Below are 18718 nucleotides of genomic sequence, written 5' to 3' on the forward strand. Positions count from 1 at the left end.
ACTTTCCCGGCCCACCCACAGCAGGAATCCAGTGGGACGGGGACCAACAGAGCGCACCCGATCAGAGGAACCTGGAGGGCGGCGAAATTCTCCCGCAGGCGGAGAGGCGAAGGACTTTCCACCCCAACCAATCAGGTGAGAAGAATGTTGGCACACCCCTTCCCGCGTACCAATCAGCACCTGACTCGATGGCCCAGGCCCATTGACGCAGGGAAAAACACCTTTTAAATCTTATTAGTATAGGTTTTTTTCTCTCCACCATCATTCTAGGCCACCCAAAAAACTGTGCCCAAAGAGGACAACTGAGTGCAATAATTCCAAAGCTGGTCAGTCTTGTAGTGAAAAGCCAAACTATAAACCTCTCCATCCACTCTAATTCCAGGAGGGACGGGGAAAGGAAAAGGGAAAGGAAGGTTCCGGAGGGTAAACTACAACTCCCAAGAGGCCTTGCGCGGACTCAGCGCGTCCTGGGCAAAGGGGCGGGCCTTCGTAAGGAAGCAGGCTGAGCGTCACGGGGCTTCTCTCTGACTTCCTGAACCTGAGCCCCCTGACTGGGCGGGACTTGAGGTGGGCGGGCGGCAGCTTCGCTGCTCTCGCGCTTTGTGTCCTCCCCCCTCCGGCTTCTCCGCCAGAGACGTCGGAGGGGGCGTGGCCCGCGCGAGGGCCGGTGGAGTGGCGAGCGCCGCGGGACGTGGGTGACGCGGCTGCTTCCAGCTCAGCGGTGTGTGAGGTGTCGCGGCCCCGCCGGTGATTGGCTGTTGGCGGGCGAGTCCGCTGCGGCCGTTGGTCGCGGGCAGCCCGAGGGAGAGCCGGGGCGGGCGGGGGATACGGGGTGGCTGTGGCGGCGGCGGCGGCTGGAGGAGGCGGGCGCGACGAGCTGGCAGCAGCGGCAGCAGCGGCAGACCCCGGAGTCCTGTGAAGCGCCCCCGCGGGCCCCTGGGTGAGGGCGGCCGGCACGCGGGCCGCCGAGGAGCCGCTCCCCCGTCGCCGCAGCCCTTCGGACTCGCGCTCCCATCCTCGCGCTCCGGCTCCTCCATCTTGGCCTCGGCAGTGGCGGCTGCAGGGAGGATGTGCCGCCTTCTGGCCGGGGGAAGAAGGAGGAGAAGATGAAGAAGTACCGGCGGGCCTTGGCCCTGGTCTCTTGCCTCTCTCTGTGTTCCCTGGTCTGGTGAGTCGCCTCGACCGCGCGGGATTTTCCCGGGGGGCGGGGGAGGAGGGGCGCAGCCCAGGTCACACACCCCCCATCATCTCGAGTTTCAGGGTGCGGGTCTCCGAGGTCCCTGGGAAGCGACCAGCCGATTGCTTAGCAACCCTCCCGCCGACGGAGATTTGCTGGGTGTGTTTTGGAATTTACAGACAGTGGGCGAGGAGGGTGCCGGGGCGAGGGGGCCCCCTGCGTGCCTTTGGGCTCGGTGCCCCTGCCCCTGGGGGGCGTCGTGGGGGTGGGTGCTCGTTAGTCGCTGAGTTCACCGCCAGCCGCTGGCTGTCCCAGAGCCGTCGGGGCATCGAGCGTGTCGGCGGGGACACGCTACCGACGTGCGATTTTCAAAAAACACGCGTGGGGCTCCGAGGGGGATTGGAATGGACACGCTGCGGTTCCGGCCCCTTCTCGCAGCCTTTGGGCTCCAGTGCGCCTGGGGCTGCTGCTCTTGGAAACTTTGGGGGGCGCCATGGAAGCACTTTCTCATTAAGGGGGAGGTGGTGGGGAGCCACGGGCGTAGAGGAGAGCGCGCCTTAGGGGCGGGGGCACGTCCCTTAGTCGTGGGGGGACGGGCCCTGTATTTTTGAGGGCGGGAAGACTGCCTTGTCTCTAAAGTTTGTGGAGTGTGTCAATTCCTGGCGCGTTTGGGTTTTTCTTTTTCCCCTTTGAAGAGCAGAGAGCTGGCCGGTCGGTCAAAGGATGGCTATCATGGTACTTGGGAGTTTCTTGAGAGGTGTGTGACGCTTGCTGACTTTAAAGGTGCTTCTTCATTCAAAGTGGTTTGCTGTTAGTGAAAGTTCAGACACACTAAGGTTCTGGTGTAGCTTATGTCTGCAAAAAGACCAAGAGCACTTTTATTTTTAGGGCTGGCTTCATAAATTCCAGACACTGAAGTTGTTGAGTTCTTCCTCACCTAAGATGGTACATAAATAAGAGGGAAAGAAAACACTTGCCTGGCAGAGGAATTTTGATAGGAAGGTTGGTAGATGGTTTAGAGCAAAAGACGTTTTGCCTCTTGTCTTTCTTTCCATATCCTCTTAATAATAAGACCAATGTCTTCTCCCCCTACCCCACCTTTTAGTATTATGTTGGGTACCAAGAAGTGCGTGTGAGTCCACTTACTCCGTTTTAAATTTAAATTTGTAAATGAGATACCAAAACCTTGCATTCATATCCACCTCCTTCTGGGGACTGCTTAGTTGTTTGTAGATGACATCTTTTTCTGTCCTCTTTCTCCTTGATCTTACCCATCTTTAGACCATGCTATTTTTCATTAGCACTTTCAGAAATGGCTCATAGGGACAAACAGGTTACACTTTCCATTCAAATCTAAATGCACCTTTATCTGTGAATTTCTTCAAAAATTTGAAGTATATTGGACACATAACATTGTTTAAACTTAAGTTGTACAGCATGTAGATTTGATATTTATATATTGCAATATGATTGCCATTGTAGTGATAGCATCTCTGTCATGTCACATGATCATCTTTTTTGTGTGTGTTGTTGGAATAAAATAAGTTTGATGATTGTCATACAGAATTGCTGTCTATATTCACTGTACTGTGTTTTAGATCTCCAGGAATTACTTATGTACTAGTTGCAAGTTTGTGCCCTTAAACATGATTTAAAAAATTTTTAGTTGGATGGTAGAGATGAAAACAGTTTATAATTTATTATAATGTGGTTCTTAAAATCATTGGTGGATTTAAAGTAACCACGCTTCTATTAGTTTGTATAATTTCTGGCTATCTTTTACTTAAGCTAACCTCAATATGATTTCTCAACTTTATTTATTAGCAATTATGAGGATATTATGACCTGCTTGGGGGGGGGGGGGCAGGGGGGCGAATCAGTTAGCCTAGTACTGAAAATAGAAGTCGTAAAGTTCTGTAAAGTTTGTTGATTCCCACTGTGAAAAATGGATGTTGAGGGTTTAAGAGTGAAAAGTTTATGGAACTTGAGCTTAAGAAACATTTGGGTTAGTATGACTTGAGATTTGTTTGGACTGCCAAATTTAGAGACATTTTAATGATTCTTTCCTGAAGCCATTAAAAGACATTAAAATAGGATATTTAGACTTCGAATTTTTTTGAAAAGATAGTGATGAGATTGGGGAAGAGGATCGGTTCATGGCGGTGATTGGCAAAGGGTGTGCTGTATCTTTTGAAACCCTTCTTCCTTGGGAAATTAAACTATTGAAATTACAGCACTGACCCAGCTAGAGGTCTAACTTTTGCTTTAGTTATTTCCCAACATCTCCATTTCCCCTTCATCCACATAGGTACCTAAAGCCATTGCAGAATTAGACAAAAGGTTTGTAGAGGAGTTGATAAGCTCCTCTTAGTAGCCAATTTTGTCATCTTTGTCATTCATAAATTATTCCATTATAATTTTTTATTATTACCCATTTCCCACAAGTCTCTCAGTACTTAATAGAATTTCTGTTCATTTTTTTAAATTTCCAGGCAGTAATGTTAAAAAACCAAACTATAATTTTCACTGTACTTTCCCACCTTTGTGTTTCATGTAGGTGTCTTTCCCGAAATGCCTTTTTTTTTTTTTTTTTTTGGAGGGGGGCTGTGGAGAGGGCCTTACTTTACCACACTGCCCTAATTGAAGGCTGACACTATGTTTTTGTACTAGGGGTTAGATTTGTACTTATTAGTATGTTTAAGAAGCAATTCCTCATTCCCAGTTCAGTTCTTTCTTTTACCGTGAAGTCACTGATTACGAGACTCTCCCTTTTTTAAGCTCTTATCAAAGGCTGTTTCAGCACATAGCCAGAGGAAGAGCTCAGTAGATCACTGCGCTGAGGTCAGGGCAGTAGGTTCTCTGCCCTAGATGTGCCCAGTGTTATATGAGAAACAGAAACATAAACAGTTCATTTCAGTTTCCAGTTGTAGTAAGTGCTCAGCTAGAGAGATGCCAAAGGGCTGTGGGAATTTAGAGGAGGGCCACAAACCCAGCTCTTGGAAATCGGGAGAGTCTCCTAGTTTCTAACTAACTAGTTCCTGCCCCAGAAAAAGAATAAGAATTTCGTTAGGTTTTGGATGGTGGGGAGTGAGAGCAGAGGCAGGACATTGTTGGGAGAGGGAACAGCATGAGCCAGAGCTTGGAAACATGGTAAGTGTTCTAGGAACACACAAGCAATTCTGTATCCCTGAAGCATAAAGTGGGAGGCAGGGAGTGGCAGGAATTATGGAAGATGAAGACTTGGGTAGTAGAAGAATTTTAGAGATTTTTAAAAGCATGCAGGGAAGCTTGAATTTTGTCATGTAGAGTCTATAAAAGGTCTTCAGCAGGGGAATGGTATCCTGAGGCATTTTAGTATTAGGTTTTTGGAGTGGTATGAAGGGTTGAATTGCAGAGGTAACAAGGTAGGAATTGGGGAGCTCTGTTAGGGGTTGCTCTGGGTAAGAGATGAGGGCGTGAACTAAAGCAGTCATAACAGGGAGGAAGAAATGGATGACATACATTTGAGGTAAAATAATCGAGATGGTAAAAAAGGAGTAGCATGGATTTTTTCAGGTTTCTAACTTGAGGACTGGGTGGATAGCAGTACCACCTGGTGAGAGAGAGCTAGGATGTAGGAAGAGGATGTTTGGAAAAGGAATAGACTATTCAAGTTTGGATTTAATTTTGTTTTACTTTACATGTCTTGGTCAATGAAGGAAGGAGAGATTCAACTTTTAAATATGCTTAATTTATTCTCAGCATTAATATAGGGTATCATTGGAGGGTTTTAAGGAACAGACTTGTTAGGAGAAGATGTAAGAGCTAAAGATACACATCTTGGCAGCCATCAGCCCAAAACCATAAAAATAGCTGAAATTTCCCAAGGTATACTTATCCTATCTAATAAAAGAGAAACATGGTAATTAGCGTATGACCGCGACCCTTCCCATTGGCTAATCAGGGAGATATGCAAATTAACTGCCAGCCAAGATGGCGGCCGGCAGCCAGGCAGCTTGAAACTAACATGAGGCTTGCTTGCTTCAGTGACGGAGGACTCCAACATTCCCGGCCTGCCTTGCCGGCCTCTGAGCTTGCAGTTTAAGAAACACTGTAACAAATATAGAACCTAAACAAAACCCCAGAAACCTGCTTTCAGTGAGCCCGGGATCTCAGAGCTGGAGTTATACATTGTTTCGATTATAGAATCAAACAAACCAGATACCTTCTTTCAGCAGCAGAGGCTTCAGAGCTGAAGCCAGAGCTAAAGCTGGCCTAGAATAAAAAAAGAAAAGAAAAAAAGGAGCAGTTGGGAGCTTCAGTCGGCCTGAAAACAGCCCTCAGCCCCTCACCCAGACTGGCCAGGCACCCCAGTGGGGACCCCCACCCTGAAGGGTATGTGACCAGCTGCAAACAGCCATCATCCCCTCACCCAGGCTGGCCAGGCACCCCAGTGGGGACCCCCACCCTGATCCAGGACACCCTTCAGGGCAAACCAGCCAGCCCCACCCATGCACCAGGCCTCTATCCTATATAGTAAAAGGTAATATGCCTCCCAGCACCGGGATCAGCAGAGCCACGAGTCCTCCCGGCACTGGGATCAGTGTGACAGGGGGCAGCGCCCAAACCGCCTGATCGCCCTGCGGCTCTGTGTGTGACAGGGGGCGGGGCCACAACCTCCCTATCTGCCCTGCTCTGTTCATGACAGGGGAAGGCGCCCCAACCCCCTGATCAGCCCTGCTCTGTGCCTGATAGGGAGGAGCTCCCCAACCCCCTGATCACCCTGCGGCTCTGTGTGTGACAGGGTGCGGCGCCCCAACCCCCCCCCCCCCGCCCCCCACAGGCCCTGCTCTGTGTGTGACGGGGTAGAGCCATAACCTCCCCATCGGCCCTGCCCCGAGTGTGACAGTGGCGGCGCCCCAACCCCCTGATCCGCCCTGCTCTGTGCGTGACAGGGGGGAGCTCCCCAACCCCCTGATGGGCCCTGCTCTGTGCATGACAGGGGGGAGCTCCCCAACCCCCTGATGGGCCCTGCTCTGTGCATGACAGGGTACGGAGCCCCAACCCCCCTGATGGGCCCTGCTCTGTGCGTGACGGGATGGCGCTGCAACCTCCCCATCGACCCTGCCTTGAGTGTGACGGGGCGGTGCCCCAACCCCCCAATCGGCCCTACCCTGAGCGTGACTGAGGGTGGCATCACAACCTCCTGATCCGCCCTGCTTTGTGCATGATAGGGGAAGGCACCCCAACTCCCCAATCGGCCCTGCTCTGAGCCCGACCAGGGGCTGCACCTAGGGATTGGGCCTGCCCTCTGCCACCCGGGAGCAGGCCTAAACCAGCAGGTCGTTATCTCCTGAGGGGTCCCAGACTGCGAGAGGGCACAGGCCGGGCTGAGGCCCCCCCCTTCCCCCCAGTGCACAAATTTTTGTGCACCGGGCCTCTAGTAGAGAGATAAAAGGGAAACTGAGAAAAGAATGCTGGCGGCACCAGAATTTAATGGTGAGCAGAAGCAGCGTATCAAAGGAGACCGAGAATCAGAGAGATGGGCAGAAGTGTGTCATTTGACAAACCGAGGAGAGGGTTTCAAGTGACAGTGGTCTAAGGTGCCACATGCAGCAGAGAAATAAAAAATGGTAAATTGTGCCACAGCCATACCAATTTGATAAGTGAGAGAAGATAGAAAGGCCAACAGTTGATAACAGCAAAGATTTGAGGGCATATTCTATGCCAGGCTAAGAATAGCACGTGCATTATTTCATTTTTCTCCTAATAACACCATTTTACAGTATTGGTATTGAGGCACACCTGTTTTATCATTTTTCTAAGAACATACAACTTATAAACAAGGGACCTGGGATTACACTTGAGTAGCTTGACTTTGAAGTCCATACTCCAGGCAGTATACTGCAAAGTGTCATGCTTATTAACACTTGTTGCTATCTACATCACGCGGTAAATGCTGCTCCTCCTTTGTGATAGTTTATGTTACACTAATTAGCTTGACTAATGTCATCACTTCCTGAGTGAATGGATCCATGTTATTTCCTCACCTTTCTTTTTGTTCCCCCCGCTGACTCAAGAATATTAAGTATGAAATGCAGTAATACTGAAAGATCATTGGCTGTGGAAAGTGATCTAGGTTTGCAGTCACAAGTTGAGTGACTTTGGGCAAGTTAACTTCTGAGCTTTAGTTTCTTTATTTGTAAAAATTTAGCTAATACTTGTATATAAAAGTCTTGACAGATTAAAAAACTTTTTTCTTCTGGAGACATCAGATGCTTATGATTGGGCTGGCCATCCTCAGTTTATGCCACTTTTCGCACAGGTCCTCATCTCTGGTACACTTTATATCATTACTCTTTTATCTTACTAATCCTGGTGATAGGAGTGATAGTTTCACTACTGTTTACCCCCATTTTAGGCACTTACCCTGGAATATATTCAATGCATTTTCCAATCAACCTTCATGTATTTATTTAGATGTGTGCTTCCTTCCAAAGTAATATTTTGTTTATGGGTTTTAGAATTTACATAGATGCTAATACTATTGATCTCATTCTTTTATCCTACTTTTCCCATTAAACACTTTTTTTTTTAAATCTTGATTTAGTTAGTAGAATCATTAAAATGAATTCTAGCAGATGCTTTCAGGAAGGCCTCATGTCGTTGATACACTCCATGAGTATTTATTGAGCACTGTGTGTAGGTTGTTTCTAAAGAGAGACTTCATGCCAAGGAATGCTGTTGGGAGTATTCTGTTCCAGTTGCCTGTCTTTTGCTATCCCAGTTCTGTAGTCTAATTAGAGTGGTTTTGTAACAAATTTAATCATCTGGCAAGGTGAACTAGTTACCTTTAGGCTTTCTGGTTAATATGGTTATTCTTGGGTCACTTTTTTTCCATATTGTATTTAAAACAATAGGACCCTTCAGGTATTTTGATAGGACTTATATTTGAGTGATGAATTACTTTGGAGAGAATTACTGTCTTTACATTGCTGTCACCAGCATTTCATCTGTTTTAATACTAAGTCTTCATTTATTTATCTCTTCATTTTATGATCGTTACCAAAGTTATAAATGGTGGTATTACTTAGGTTAATTTCTAAATTATTTTATACTTTTATTATTACTAATAGTATAGCTCCCAAGTTGTTATTACTGGGGAGAAAACTGTTGACTTTTTTGTTATATTTTTAAATTGAAATAATTTACACATAATGAAATCTACATATATTAACTATACATAGTTGGGTCAGTTTTGACAAATGCATGCATCTGTGTAGCCCACACCCCATCAAGGTATAGAACATTTCCATTCTCCCACAATGTTCTTTCATGTCCCTTTCTAGCAAATCCCCCAAAACATAAAGAGTGATTTGATTTCTGTTACCATGGATTAGTTTCGCTAATTCTGGAATTTTATCTAAATGGAATTACACAGTATTTGTTTTTATATCTGGGTTCTTTCATGCAGAGTAAAGTTTCTAAGTCTTATCCTTGTTGTTTCATTCATCAATAATTTGCAAGCAGTAGTACATTGCAAGTAGTAGTACATTGTATGAATATACTGCAGTGTGTTTATTCTCCTGTTATTGGACATCTCAGCTGCTTTGAGTTTTTATCTATTAGGAGTAAAAGCTACTGTGGATCTTTTTGTACAAGGCTTTTTATGGACTGTTTTTATTTCTCATTCCACTTAACAGTGGAATTGCACGTGCTGAAACAGATGGATATTGTATGCTTCTTCTGGATGTATTACCTGGAGAAAGACACAGATCACTTATGAAGGATTCTGGCTAGAAATATATAACCTGAATCTGGTCATGAGGAAACATCAGATAAACCTCAAATACGGATTATATTAGCCTATATAATAAAAGACTAATATGCAAATTAACCAAATGGCAGAACATCCAGTCGCTATGATGCCCACTGACCCCAGGGAGCAGGCCTAAGCAATCAGTCGGACATCCCCCAAGGGCTCCTGGACTTCAAGAGGGTCCAGGCCAGGCTGAGGGACACACCCCCCCCCCTCCCCCCAGTGCACAAATTTCATGCACTGGGCCTCTAATTTAAAAATAAAAGGACTGTGTTCTTAAAAAATGTCAGTGCTACATTAAGATAAAGGCCACGAACTATTCCAGATTAAAGAAGGCTGATGACAAATGCTGGACAAGACTCAATTTGTACTTGAGGTGGTGGGTGGGGATGCTATAAGGACATTATTGTGCTAAGAGACAAAACTGCATACAGATGATAAAACATTGTGTCAGTGTAACATTTACTGAAGTTGATAACTGTACTGTGGTTATGTAAGAGAATATCCTCATTCTGTGGAAATACATGCTCATATACTTAGAAATTAATTACATGGAGAAAGGAAGAGAGGGAGGGAGAGCAAGGGTGCATGCCATAAGCAAATGGCAAATGGTGGAACAAATGGGTAAAATGTTAACAGTAGGTTGATAATGGATAAAGAGTTTATGGATGTTCTTTGTACTATACTGGCAATTCTTTTGAAAGTTTGAAATTATTTCCAAACAGCCCTAGCCAGTTTGGCTCAGTGGATAGAGCATTGGCCTGCAGACTGAAGGGTCCTGAGTTCGATTCCAGTCAAGGGCACATGCCCAGGTTGCAGGCTCGATCCCCAGTAGGGGGCATGCAGGAGGCAGCCAATCAGTGATTCTCTGTCATCATTGATGTTTCTATCTCTCTCTGTCTCCCTTCCTCTCTGAAATCAATAAAAATATATATTTTTTAAAAAAGCCCCTGTTGGGATTTCCTCCTTCTCTTTATAAGATGTTGGTTGGTTAAGCCACTCACATTTCTTTAATTATTAGTTTATTCCAATTTTTGTATACTTTGCGCCAATTTTGCTACTTTTCTAGAAACATTTATTTTTTTCTAAGTTGTAAAATATATTGGTATATATAGTTTGTAATATTTTATAATTTAAAACAATTTGTTTTGTCTGTAGTTCTTTCATATTTTTATACCATAGTTTAATTTACATCCTCAACTCTCCTTAATTGGTTTTGCCAGAGTTTGTCTTTTTAATATTTTCCTCAAAGGACCAACTTTTGGTTTTATTAATTTTCTTTGCCTTTTTTCTCTATTTCGGCGATTTTAGTCGTTTTTAGCCTTCCTTGTTCCTTTGGATTTACAGTGTCTTTTGTCATTTTCAGTGTTTGTCTTCAATGGCCTTCAAAAGCATAGTTTTCCTATTCTTTTATCTGTATCCCACCAATTTTGACTTGTAAGTCTTCCGCTGTAATATTTCATAATGTTCCTTATTGTTTCCTCTAAATGAAGGATTATTCTGCTGCATAATTCTTTCGCCAGGGTTAGAATGTTGTTAGCTATCTTTCTGTTTCAAATTTTGTTGCAATGTGCTCGGAGAGTATAGTTTATTAGATTTTGATCTTTGGAATTTGAGTCTTCTTTTGAAGCTTTAGTAGATTGTCATTATTTGGGAAATATTTCATATAGTGTTTGAAAAGAATGTTAATTTGAATTTGTTGTAAAGTTCTGTATATTTGGTCAAGCTTGTTGCCTATATATAATACAAATCTCATGTTTCCTTAGGTTTTATCCATCTATTATTTTGTAAGGTGTAATTTAAAATAGGCAACCATAATTTTTTACTATTTTCTTTCCACCTTTATCAGTAATTTTGCATATTTTGTGATTTTGTTAGGCGCATATGTATTTATAATCATTATATCTTTTTACCAATAGATAATACATTTCTCTCTTAGTGACAGTGTTTTTTCAATTAACTTAAATTTGTCTACTTAATTAAAATTGATACTTTTAAGAAATACGTTTTTATTGATTTCAGAGAGGAAAGGAGAGGGAGAAAGAGATAGAAACATCAATGATGAGAAAGAATCATTGATGGACCTGCCCCCTGCATGCCCCCTATTGGGGATTGAGCCCACAACCCAGGCATGTGCCCTTGACCGGAATCTAACCCGGGATCCTTCAGCCTTCAGGTGATGCTCTATCCACTGAGGCAAACCAGTTAGGGCAAAATTGCTACTTTTTAATGTTTTGTCAGTATAACTTTACTTAGATTTTTAATGAGTTGAAAATTATGCCCGACAAGGCTCTGTATGTAACATAATATCTGGTTCCTACTAAGGTAGCCTTAAGTGCTTATATAGTTTCTTCTATATAACTCAGAGGGAAACAATCTTAACTCGTTTGAAAGTTTGATAGACTCCAGTTTAGTTTTGCCTCCTACCTGACAATTATTGGCTTATTTGCATATCAACATATTTTTTATTGCACATTAACATGTCCTGAAATTTATTATTGCAATATTTATTTGATAAGATTATAGAAAGTAATTGTTGAAGACAGCTAGTTCAGTATTTCTGTTAGGCAAATGTAAAATGCTATCATTCTGAGGCATTGATGTCATTAAAAAAATGGTGTTCCAGCAATCACTTTCACATTAAAGCTTGTTTTTTCTCAATGAAGTCTTCCTTGGCACTTCAAGGCTTAATTTAGTTGCTATATTCTCAAGAAAAAATTTCCTGAGTCTTTCTCCTGTTCCCTTTGGTAAGAACTAATTGATACCCCCTCCTATCCTAACTTTTAAACCTTAATGACTATTTTTAGAAACATAGTTGTAACATATCCTTTAAAACATCAGAATGTCTGGCAATATTAGATTCTAGGTTGTCACTACAAGAAAACTTCAGTCACTACACATTCAAGTTGAAAACCTTCCTTCAAGAAAAAAACTATATAGAAATGTACTTTTTAAAATGAAAGCAATTAGATTTAAGATTGAAGTTCTTCAAATATGCCTCTTGAATCTAGGCATTTACTTTATTCAGTGTTTTCATTCCTTTTGTACTTGCAGTATTTTTAAAAATTCTAGTATTAAGACTATACCTAAAAGAGTTTGTGTGGAAATTATAGGTAAATAACAAGTTTTTCTCATTAAAATAGATGAATACATGTGTGGTCTCTTAATATATCTTTTATCCTCATATATCTAATAATAGTGATAATGTACATTCTTGTCTTGTTTCAGATCTAAATAAGGGTATTTTTAGGTTTCTTCACAAAATGTGATACTGGCTTTTAAGCCTGTGTATTATGCATACATATTTCCCATGTTAACTATCTACTTATTTTATTGACTTGTGGGTTCTGTAAGTTTATCAGATGTTTTTAAGTGCCTGTGGAGATATTCATATTTTTCCTTGCTGTTTTTGCATGGCAAAGCTAAATAAATAGATTTTATTATATTGAAATGACTTCTGAATATATGCTTGATCATAATATTGATATATTATTTTTTGCTGTGTTCCTAGAGACTTTCTTCTTTAATGTTTTCTTTATGATTTCATAAGCTATATTAACCTGTGGCATTCATTTGTTTGTGCTACTTCTGTTAATTTTTGATGTCCCTACTATGTTCCCCATATAAACCCAATATGCTTTGAAATAGCATAGGTAGCTTTAGAGTTATTTGTTCTTAATTTTTTGGTAGAATTTAGAATAACATACGCATCTGGTGCTTTCTGAGGTTAGTTAGCTCTTTGACAGCTTGCCCTGTTCCTTCTGGGATAATCATCAGATACTCCTTTTGTGAAGTCTTTCCTGTTTTACCTTCATGAAATTAATAATCCCTTAATAGGAATGCTGATAACAGTATGGTTTTTACTAGTGCTTTAAATTAAAAAAAATCCTTGTTTTAGGTGCATTTGTCTTCATCATTAAATTAAGTTCTTAAGGGCATTAGATAGGAACCATCCTTGTGTTTATTGACCCAAATTCTAGTGCATATTCTAGAGAATATGTTGGCTTAACACCTTTTACATCTTTTCCTTTTTTTTGTGTGTGTGTGTGGTGGTGATAATGGATGTTTCACAGGCTTCCCAGTTGGCATGTGTGTTGTAAAGAGAGTTCTTCAGCTTCAGCTTCATCATATTACTCTCAAGATGACAGTTGCGCGCTAGAAAATGAAGATGTACAATTCCAGAAAAAGGTACTTTAAAGTTGATGATGTAATCTGTGTGTCAGCTTTCTAAGACTTCCTCAGCATACTCAGAATAAAAGTAATTTCAATTCTGTGACATAATTTTTGGTGGTGGAGATTTGTGATTTTTCCTTGCTATAATCTGAGGAATTACTTGGGTAATTCTGAAATTAAGCTATCTCCAAGATATTTATATATTTGTTAGAGGCCCAATGCATGAAATTCGTGCAAGAGGCTTGGCCCTCGTACCCACAGCTTCGTCCTGAAGGTCATTCGACTGTCCGCTCTCACTAGCATATTACGCTTTTATTATTATTATAGATTCTTATTGCTTATATCTCAAATGTTGGGACATCCATAGTCCTACAGGAGGGAGAAAGATAGTACCTACTCAGGGACCTAAAAACTAGTGGCTCACTTTTAATGCACTAAATAGTTACAGGATTTCTAAAGAAATCCCAGTCTCATCAATTAAAAACTATTAGAAGTGAGGTTAATAGGGGGAGTCTGTGATCAGTGTCCCTGTAGTTTGTTTTATATAATTGGGTGGGATGAATAGAAGGAGTTCAGGAAACCTGATGGTCTCTAAATAATTTATTATTTTATTACTTTAAATGATAAAAAGTGAGTATTGACTAGATTTGTCTCCCCCCCACTCCCACCTGCAGAATTAAAGTACTTATTTTAAAATACAGAAGGAATTTATATTGACTATAAAATATTTATATTTATATACTATTCCCCTCCTTATTCCCTTCCCAACTGTTTCTTGGGGAAATGTTCAGAACATTCCTTATAGGTATAGATAACACTTATGTAGTGAACAAATTAATATTTTTATTTTCATTAAAATCCTATAAATATTCTACAGATAGACTTCCCCTTTGCCCCTCATAATATCTCTTGGATACCTTTTCATATTTCTATATTCTGAAGAGCTACATTTTTATTTCATTATATAGATATATTATAATTTATTAAATGTTCCTTTATTGACTTACTTGCATTGTGTCTCAGCTATGTGTGTATATGTGTTTGTGTGTACATTTGTGTGTGTTGTGTGTGAACACATATAATTATGTTATTTGGGGTTTTGGCACATTAGAAGGGATTATTTAAATTTTTGAGTTATGTAGAATATATTTCTGAGATGGAGCACTTAAAATTTTGAAGACTGTTGCTGAATATTTCTCCAAAAAGAGTATAATTTTATGCTTTCTCCCACAATCTGTAAGACTTAGATCGAATCTCTTCTTTGATGAGAAATTTGAAAACTAAATGTTATAAAAAGGAACTTAAAGCATTAAGGGGGAAAACATTCTTTTTGCAAATATTTAGGTACCTGTTATATGCTATCCAGGCTTAAATAGAAATGAGTGTGAACTTTACTTTTGTGAAATTTGTATTCTAAGAGATAGATTTAAAGACAAAGGTATCTGAAATCCTAACTTGAAAATGAGTGTCAAAAGAGATGACACAAAGAACTGTACATTTATTCATTTTTAAATATTTACTATGTGCCTAACACATAGGGGGGTGGTATGATTGAAGTGCTCATTAAGAAATCAAATGAGGTTTGTGACCTCATTTAGTGTATATATTAGGTGGAGTGCAAGGAGGGGCGTGCAGGAAGATAGATGATAAACGTGTAAACAGATAAAAGCTATTAGAGTTAAATGCCTTCAAGACAGTGTTTGGGTTGTAAAATATAGAAAGAGATGGTCTTTAATATTGCTTCCGGACTGTTGTGTGAAACAGTTTTTATCAGTTAACCTTTTTGTTTGTTGCAATATAGGATGAACAAGAGGGACCTATCAGTGCCGAATTACCAGGAAAAGTGGGTTCAAACTTACCTGTCCCTCCAGAAGAACATAAGTTAAAAGATAACTATGTTGTGGATGTACAAGTAAGTTATATTGCTTTGACTTTTAATGATATGCCTTTTCTAACTACTTCATAAGATAGGAAATCTCTGTTTGATTACAGTATTGGATATTGATACTTTTTCTTTTTGAAGTACTGTTCAACTCGCCTTAATACTATTCACCTGCTAAGACTACTACTGCTTTTGAGAAAATGCACAATTACTGATTGAATAGTAAGTGAGACCATTTTCTCTGTGGTGAAAGTTTGGGTGTAAGTGCTCATTTCTTCTTAGGTTTTATTTTGGCGCACTATAATAATCTTCTCCAGATTTTCAGGTGTTAGGAAATTTTTTTCTGACAACAAAAAATAAGTATTTGTGTGTAGAACACAGTATTTTGATAACAAAGTTTAATCGCTTTTGTGGAATATGAATTAATAATAGGTTAAAATGTTTTCCTTTTTTCTCTCATGTTATTTTTCATTTTGTACCCCAGATTTTATGAAAGATACTAAAAACTAGACCAGAAAGTAAGTTGACCAGAATGCTGAAGCATCTGGAAACCATTTAATACCAGACATGGCTGAAGGAACTGGGGATATTTGAGCTGGAAGAAGGACTTAGGAAAAATTATCTCACATATTAACAGAAATAAATTTCAGCTCAAAATGAGGGAAAATTCTCTTTTTTAAATTCAGGTAGAGCTATTTTATGGCTTAATTGGGTTATTTAAGGAGATATAGTAAGTTTCATTTTGTTGGGTTCTGGAAGACATTTGTCAAAGATTTGTGCCTGAGGGTAAGAGAAAAATGATCTCTCTAGCTCTTCTAATTATGTGACTTTCCTGAACAGTCCTACCATTGTTCATTTTCTAGAAATTTTTCATCAGGCATACTCTTGCTCAAACACTTTGAAGTACTTATTGCATATCTTATAGACCCGTGCTGTTCAGTATTGTGGCCACTGGCTACATGTGACTGTTGAGCCCTGGAAATTCAGCTAGTCCAAATTGAGATTTGCAATAATTACAAAATGTACATCAGATTTAGTTTGTAAAAGAAAAGGGTGTAAAATACCTCAAATTTTTACATTAAATACATGTTGAAATGATAATACAATATTTGTTAACAATGTAATAATAGTCCTTGTTCTTAAGGACAAGGAATTATAATTTCTATAATTATAATTTGCATAAAGTGCAAACGATTTGCATTCCATTGTGAATTTTTCATTTCAGTGTAAATAATTTGCCAAATGGTCACATTTTGTATTCTGACTATGCCTTGTATTTTCTTTCTGCTCACATACTGGCCTTCCTTTTCTTCAGGGTCCTAGTTTTTCTAGTCCATAGTCTCTTTTCTCTGAACTGGGCATGCGTACCTCTCACTTGATGTTCATGTAGTAAGAATTAAATGTCTACTGCATGCTACGTACTGGGAATATGAAGATCAAGAGAATATAAATATAGTCTTTACTCAAGGTGTTTATAGAAGAGTTGAGGAAGAAGAGAGGTATAGAGGTCTTACAGATGTTGTGATAAAATTGTACAGGGAACATTGGAGCCTAGAGGAAGAGGAATGGCTAATTCTATTTAGGGTTGGCTGTGGGGGAGGAGGTACTGATAGGGGTTTTCAAACATGAGTAGATATTAGGTAGATTTCAGACTGTGTTTGGGAGGGTCAAATGGCTCAGAACACCCAGGACTGAAGGGGCAGCGAGATTCCTAATGGCCTTCTAATGTTACTTGTACATGCCTTGTGGTGTTTTTGATACTCATTATCTTTTTAACTGCTCAAGGGCAAGAACTGTGTGTTGTTTTATTTTGTATATGTAATAGGATTTCTATGTTGCTATTAGGATTATTTAATTACAGTAAGAGGGAACTATTTGTAGGTCCAAAATAGGAAATAGGAGAGACAAAAGATAAGCTTCTTTGTCCTCGTTTATGTATTTTAATATGAATAATATTCCTTAGGGTGGTAATATTGGAAGAAAGGATTTTCACTCTTTTGGTGAACATTCTTTATATTGACACTTTTGAGGTATACTTTTTAAATAGTCCTGTTCAGCTAAAGAGAATTTATTAATCTCAACATTTAATATAAATTTCTTTCAAACAGAATACAGAGTCAAAAACGTTAAGTCCACCTGTTATTGAGACACACTCTACAATTGATCTACATGAAGATTCTTCCGGTATAGTGGGCAGTGAAAACATTGAAAATATTTCCAGTTCATCTACCTCAGAGATCATTCCAATCTCAAAACTTGAGTAAGTGATTAGAAAGAGTGAAAAGAAAAAGAATATCATTAGATAGAAAAATTTCTTTATACAATCAGTCAGCTTGCTACTCACATTTGAAGTTTACGCTATATAGCAGACCTAAGTTATAATGCCTATGTTTTTATTATTTTTTAGTATAATAATCTTACAATGATTATTTTGCTGTCTAACGCAGTGAAACTGATTAGATTCCAGCCATGAAATCTCTATATCATTTAGGTAAAGTGAGGTTCTAGTTATTTAAGAAACATAATACTTGAGTAATCTTTTCTATAATTATCAAAAATTCAAATGTCAGATTAGTCATTGCATTAAGTATCACTATGTCATTCCAATATATAGTTATGTGTTTGTGTGAATACCTACCTTTTTCAAATTGGATAATAAATATTCAGAACACTTAGGCTTAAAGTTATCTTAATTTAGAAAACCTATTATGAAATTCTCCTAGTTCCTTGGAGCAATAGTACAAAGAACAAAATAAAATTTCCTTAATACTACTTTAAGGATTTCCTTTATCAAGTCAGTATATATATATATATATATATATATATATATATATATATATATATACACACACACACACACACACACACACACACACATACATACAGTGCATAGGACAAAATCTGGCACATAGTAAGAATATATGTGTCAGTTAATATTATTATCATTACTTTTTCTTTCTTTGTTTTGTTTTTTTTTCCACAAGCACTTAAAAAAAAACATCACACCTATTCTTCTTAAGAATGTAAGGGCCGGGATGAAGGAACTGTACACAGAGATGTTCCAGTTACCATTTAGGAGATATGCTTAGTATTTAAAAATTTTAAATACTAAATGCTTGTTCCAGAAAGAATTCAAGGCTAGATAGTATATATCTGAACAGTATCTTATTTTCTCATTATATTGAACATGACTCTCTAGTGAAATGTAAGTGATGTAGGGAAAAGTATTCTTTTCTGGCTTAGATTATGTTTTGGAAATCACTGATACCATTTTTAACTTATTCTACGTAATGTGAATAAAATTACCAGCTTGTTGTTTTTTTTGTTTCTATTTTTAGTGAAATAGAAAAATCTGGTACTATTCCTATAGCCAAGCCACACGAAACTGAGCAACCTGAAACTGACTGTGAAGTTGGTGAGGCCCTGGATGCCAGTGTTCCCACTGATCAGCCTTCCTTTGTCAGTCCCCATGAAAGGTGGGTGTGAGCAGCGGTTGCCTTTGTATGACTTTGTAGTAATAGCAGTGTCATATTCGACTGGGCTTTGGGGGACGCTTGATTCCACTTTCTGATTGAGAGAAATCTGATCCCCATGTGCTTCTTTTTGCGGTTTACTTTGTATGTGATAATTGTAACAGTTTAGATTGTATAAATTTGTTATTTAATTAAAATTTGTTTAAATGTCTCTC

At 39.7% G+C, this 18718-nt stretch overlaps 1 protein-coding gene across 1 annotated transcript in view; it reads left to right on the forward strand.

Annotated features, from left to right (window-relative positions):
• The first annotated feature begins 806 nt into the window (after positions 1-806).
• Positions 807-18718, forward strand: part of SUCO (SUN domain containing ossification factor) — a 53684-nt gene continuing 35772 nt past the window's right edge. Inside the window, exons 1-5 of the mRNA XM_081113209.1 lie at positions 807-1168; positions 13049-13163; positions 14950-15060; positions 17139-17290; positions 18369-18506. Coding sequence (XP_080969335.1) covers positions 1107-1168; positions 13049-13163; positions 14950-15060; positions 17139-17290; positions 18369-18506 — 578 coding nt within the window. The 5' untranslated portion in view covers positions 807-1106. The remainder of the gene's footprint in view (positions 1169-13048; positions 13164-14949; positions 15061-17138; positions 17291-18368; positions 18507-18718) is intronic.

This window comes from Myotis nattereri (assembly GCF_964212035.1).
Source record: "Myotis nattereri genome assembly, chromosome: 18".
Classification (NCBI taxonomy): Eukaryota; Metazoa; Chordata; class Mammalia; order Chiroptera; family Vespertilionidae; genus Myotis; species Myotis nattereri.